Consider the following 5,651-nt stretch of genomic DNA (forward strand, 5'->3'; position numbering starts at 1 on the left):
TTTTGTGTCCATAATTGGTTGGAGCCAAAATTCCAGAACAAGAATTGGAGTCATGAATGTCCTTTCATACATCACAATTCTGGATCATGCTAGATGGTGATCCATCACCCTTTGCAGAGGTAGGTGATATTCCAAAATCATATGCACTAATATATAGGCATTGAATTCCGATGCTTTGACACACGAGTCATGTTCGATACTATGAGAATTGCTTATTGTTATGTGTTAATTTCAATTGGTGGTCATTTACTTGTTATTGACTGGGATGAATGCCTTAGATTATTAGGATTCATTTTTGGAGAGTTCAGAACGGCGTTGAAGGTGTAGTAGAGTCATGGCTTTGATTACCAATTCAATGTGTTTAATTAGAAGTAACTAGTGGGTCAATGGTACACAATAGCCTTCGATTAAGAGTGTATGACCAACTTAGGAGTTGTCGGGTTATTAATGTCGATAACCCATGATTGTTTTATTATTTACTTTAAGATAATTAATAATCGAAATAAAACGTTTGATTTTGCAAGTTTTCCTTATCTTCGAAACACATTGTCAATTAATTTTCTTTACAATATTTTTTTTTTGTTGAGAAATGATTGGTTTTAAAAAGGAAAAAATTCGCTGTGAAAATTGGAGTGTTACAAGGTTTGTCCACCTCTTCAGCCTAATGTTAAAGATTTCATTGTCAATGGCACTTGGAATATCCACAATATTTTGAAACTCTTCTATTGTGCATGGTGTAGTTGAAAATTTAGTCATTCCTAAGTTTGAAGCCCATGATCATTTAATGTGGTCTCCTTCAACTTTTGATAATTTGAATTTCAAATGTGCGTATTCTTTTCAACGTCCACTACAAAAAAATTGACCTATCGTGACACGCAAAATATTTCACTAAAAGTTAAAAACCGTAGGTAAAAGTCAATAATACTTTGAGTGACACCCAAATTCAGTGTCAACTTTAAGGGGGCGTCCTGCTACACTTTGAGAACTGTCACTACATGTTCTGATGAGTGTCACTACATGTTTTTGATTTCTACCTACAATTATGACTGTCACTAAAAACTAGATAAATATAAATAAAGAATTGGTCTATTCCTACGGTATTGTTTGTCACTAAAACTTATTGTTATTTATTAAATTAAATTTATTTTAAATTATTAATTGTAATTCTAAATTATTAATACCAGTAAATTAAATTTAAAATTTTAATTTATTTTTATTAATTAATGTCATTGAAACATACAATAAAATATAATTTAATTTTACTAATTCTATTAAATAAATGTTACTTGCATTCATAGCATTTTAATTATAGCACTAACATGAGTATCATATCTTTATGACAATATTGTAATGAAATTAGATCCTAAAAAAATATATTTCTCCACTAAGTAGATCATAAAATCTTTACAAAAGTGATATATTTCTCCACTTATGAATACATTTTTAATTTCAAATTATCCTAACATTTTCTCTAAAATCTCTCCTTCCATGTTTTTAGAATCTATCTTTGGAACTCTATCATTCCATTATTCTTTGTCCTGCAACACTTGTTGTTGAGAAATATTTCAGATTTGATAAACCAACTCCTAAAGCCCTGTCACACAATAAAAGATATATATAATTAACAAAAATTATAAAAACCAAACAATCATAAGGTCATAAGCTTTGAGGATTCAATCTTTTGAAGTTTGTAAGGAATAGTGGTTGAAGGTAGCAATGAAAGCAATAAGACCTTTTCCAGTAACAGCATCTTAGATTGCAAATATGAGGAAAACAACCATAGCCAAACGATAATGTTTAATCTCTGCCAATTGAAGTCTTTCTTTCTTTTCAGGATCACTGGCTAAACCAAGAAGATCAAAGAATTTGCCACTTGGGTATAACCTTTTCTCCAGAAACCCTACCCAATGTTGTCTCCACTCACCTGTTCAATAGAACCACCAAAAATCAAAATGTTTGTGACATAATTAAAATAGTCACCAATTATCATTTGACATAAAGTATACCTGTTCAGCTACAGCTTGTAAAACCTCATTAATTTGTGGATCTTCAGAGAACCGTGCTTGGAGAACGGAAACAAGATTTCCAAGCAAATTCTCCAATGTTTTAACTCTATGGTTAGCATGAGAGTTAGAGCTAGAACTTGCGTGTCGAGCAATCTTGCCAAGACAACGCACACGTCCTCTTTTTTCGGATCCTTTAACTTTTGAGTAAATATCATTCTTCCAGTTTGTAGAATCTTGAGTGGTTTGAGAATTATTTGAACTTTCTGCCTCCTCTACCATATGCTTCTTTAGTTCTTCCTACATTTAACACAGTTTCATAGCCAATTACAACATTTAATAACATGAAACTTTGCATTCTTTATACATCGAAAGAAAGTTACATAACACATTCAAGTTCTTAAAGTTAGGCACAATAAGACCAATTCATGAAATCTAATAACATGAGCTAGAATATAAAATTAGGCACACAATCTATCTTCAAAGTTTAAAATTCTTACAATTACATTAGCGGCCTTCTCATTAACAATACTTCCATCTTTTCGAGTTCGAGTATTAATATAAATTTGTGCTCGTGATGGTTGCTTTCCTCTAGCTTTTGTTGTCTAACATTAGTAACAAGAATGTCAACCATCATAATTGTATTGATAAATTAATTAAAAAAATACCGAAAGAGACAAACCATCTCATGAATCAGTTGTGGAAGATTCTTGGTTCCCATGCAATGTATGTCATCATATTTTGTGCGATGCTTTTTGTTCATGTTACTTATTTTCTATATCCAATTAATAAGTCAACAATCAAAACAAGCACATGATAAATATTGCTATATGAACAAAATATTATTGACATTGTACATATACCTGTCCATCTTTGGAACACCAGTGATGTACTAAAGCACCATACTGAGAAGGATCAATCCTTGTGTCTGGGATGTAGGCAGCCATTTCTGCTTCTGTCTTACTACTGTCATATCCCTTTGATTTCAAATGATACTTGAATTGCCTCCACTTAACCTTCATGTTATCCTTTAGTATCTTCTCAGTTTGCTCAGTGAATTCAGGAACAAATCTAAACTTTGTCTATCATATGAATAATTAACAAAACACAAATTTCGTTAGACATTTTTGCAAAAAAAAAGTATTTACAAAGCTTGAAATGAAATAGAACTTTTAAAAATTTATACAACACCTGAATTAGTTCAATCATATCAGTAATATAGGACTCAGGCATCTTACTCCAGCTAATGTAATTGATTGGAGCACATTGAGATCTCCTTACCAAACTTCCTATTGCATTTAATAGAGTTTTTCCTTCCCAACCAATAGGATGACCAAAAGAATCTACATCCACCAATATAAACTCTCCATCTGGCATGTCCCACACATCTAGCATATGTGTATAACCTCTTGTTCTCTTTTCACCTAAATCATATATTCATATTAGCAAACCATAAAACACTCAATATCAATTGTCTTAGATTAGTACAACCACAGTAAGTATAGTTAAACTAATAGTCATTGTTCTTGTGACGTGACTGTAAAATCCAATGGAAAAACTCCAAAGCATATAGAAGGCTAATAGGAAACAAGATTCCACCTAGCTACAAACCAAAACCATAAACTTCACTTCACAGAATAATATAAATTCTACATCTGGTTGCTAGTAGTATTAGAAGAAGAGCTAAAACCAGAATGGTTATTTTGGTTGAGTTCATTATAGCCATCAATTGAGTGCCCTTCCTCTTGTGATTGTCCACAATTTTGAGTAGTATTCAACTTCCTTATGCGCTTCCCCATGGTACTTTCTACATATGCCAAAGCCAAATTAGTATTTAATTGTTGTAAAAAACAAATAACCGATGACAGTACTAATCTACCTCAAATGAAACACATAAAATGGTAGGGAGCAAAAATAACTACACACCTTTGTAACTTCAATAAATTAGAAGTCAAATAAATTGATTGATAAATAATTTGCTCTATATATTAGAAGAAGTCTCCCTCACTCTCATCCTCTGTATCATCACCACCCTCATCATTTTGGAGAATGCTCTCCATGGATGTTGTAACTTCCATGATATCATGATTATCATCAACTTCTGGTCTAATCAAGTCGTTGTCATTTATATCTTGCAAGACTTGTTCATTCACTTGATCTACATCATTGGACAACTCATCACCCAAATCATACACATCTCTAACTTTAGCATGCACAACAACAAACCAATCATTTTGTGTTCTATTCTCTACATAGAATATTTTTTTGGCTTGAGAGGCCAAAATAAATGGGTCATCGCATACATCATTTCCTGTATGTTGCAAATAATTGAAATTGACTAATGTCATGCCTAAGTTGTCAATTCTACAACCTTTATTTATGTCAACCCAGTCACACTTGAACAATAATGCCTTGTATTTTCCAGAATAATCTAATTGAATTATATCTGTGAGTGCACCATAATAGTTGATTTGCCCTTCTTTCGGGTGCTTATCTCTTGAACTAGCATAACTTTTTGTCTTAACAGTAACTACGATGCCACTATTTTGAGTCTTTAAGCCTCTTTCGCGCTTCTTTGTATGGAATCTAACTCCATTAATAATATAACCACTATATTTTCTCACTATTTCTAGTGGACCACGTGCAAGCCATTTGATATCATCTGTCACTAGAGCACTACCTTGCTCTTCCAACCGTGAAACCTACAACAATTGCAAATTGTTAAAATTTAAAATGATTATAAATTCTATATTAGGGATGAAAATAATTTCTAACACATACTCGTTCACGGAACCAATCAGAAAATGATCGACCATGAATTTTGTCAACTTCATAAGAAGATAGTCGACGATTTTGTCTCCTAATAAGATCAATGTGTTCTCTGTGTAAAAAGGTTAAGAGAGATTAGATATTATAATTAGTATAAAGATGTCAAACCAAATTTTAGTAATTAAATATAAACATAAATAAATTGACTTACTTTTGGAAGGGGTCGACATTATGGCTATTAAAAAGCACATATCTATGTGCTTGCAACAATGTTTTCTTGTCAAGGGAGATCCGAGAAGCCCTTTTTCTTTTCTTCACATTGAATCCAACTTTACACTTTCTCCCCAATGGTCTCCCTCTAGGATTTAAAAGATTTGTATTTTCCACAAAATCCGAATCATCATTTCGACTAGGTCGATTAAAATAAGTTTCCACCGAAGAGAGATATCGGGAACAAAATATCAAGCATTCATGAGCTAAATAACCCTCTGCAATAGATCCCTCTGGATGTGCTCGATTACGAACAAATGACTTTAGAGTAAAAAGGAACCTAAAAAAGAGAGTTTAGGTCACCAAATAAGATAACATAATTTTACTTAATAATCTAATAATGAATATAAATGAACGAAAAAATGTGTAATACCTTTCAATTGGATACATCCATCGATAATGAACAGGACCTGCAACTTTTGCCTCATATGCCAAATGAATTAACAAATGTACCATTATAGTGAAAAAAGATGGAGGGAAAATCTTTTCTAACTGGCACAATGTTTTGGCAATTCGATTCTCCAAGTGCTCCAAATTATGCTCATTAAGAACCTTGCCACACAATTCTTTGAAGAAATGACAAAGATCGCATATAGCTAAACTCACTTT

General features: G+C 32.3%; 2 protein-coding genes across 3 annotated transcripts in view; both read right to left on the bottom strand.

The window, feature by feature from the left end:
• Nucleotides 1–1,356: 1,356 nt before the first annotated feature.
• Nucleotides 1,357–5,651, bottom strand: part of LOC101502600 (uncharacterized) — a 9,039-nt gene continuing 4,744 nt past the window's right edge. For both annotated transcript variants that reach the window (XM_027334087.2, XM_012719554.3), the window contains exons 4-10: nt 3,195–3,427; nt 2,867–3,085; nt 2,686–2,778; nt 2,504–2,608; nt 2,007–2,303; nt 1,733–1,924; nt 1,357–1,594 (exon numbers count right to left, since the gene is read on the bottom strand). In XM_027334087.2, coding sequence (XP_027189888.1) covers nt 1,901–1,924; nt 2,007–2,303; nt 2,504–2,608; nt 2,686–2,778; nt 2,867–3,085; nt 3,195–3,398 — 942 coding nt within the window. In that variant the 5' untranslated portion in view covers nt 3,399–3,427 and the 3' untranslated portion in view covers nt 1,357–1,594; nt 1,733–1,900. The remainder of the gene's footprint in view (nt 1,595–1,732; nt 1,925–2,006; nt 2,304–2,503; nt 2,609–2,685; nt 2,779–2,866; nt 3,086–3,194; nt 3,428–5,651) is intronic.
• LOC105852820 (uncharacterized) lies at nt 3,695–5,642 on the bottom strand. The gene is made up of 5 exons (XM_012719573.3): nt 5,416–5,642; nt 4,984–5,322; nt 4,785–4,884; nt 3,930–4,705; nt 3,695–3,810 (listed from the first exon to the last, which is right to left on the bottom strand). The coding sequence occupies exons 1-4, from the start codon at nt 5,496–5,498 to the stop codon at nt 3,992–3,994; spliced, it is 1,236 nt and encodes a 411-aa protein (XP_012575027.1). The 5' UTR covers nt 5,499–5,642; the 3' UTR covers nt 3,695–3,810; nt 3,930–3,991.

This window comes from Cicer arietinum, chromosome 1 (assembly GCF_000331145.2).
Source record: "Cicer arietinum cultivar CDC Frontier isolate Library 1 chromosome 1, Cicar.CDCFrontier_v2.0, whole genome shotgun sequence".
NCBI classification, from domain to species: Eukaryota; Viridiplantae; Streptophyta; class Magnoliopsida; order Fabales; family Fabaceae; genus Cicer; species Cicer arietinum.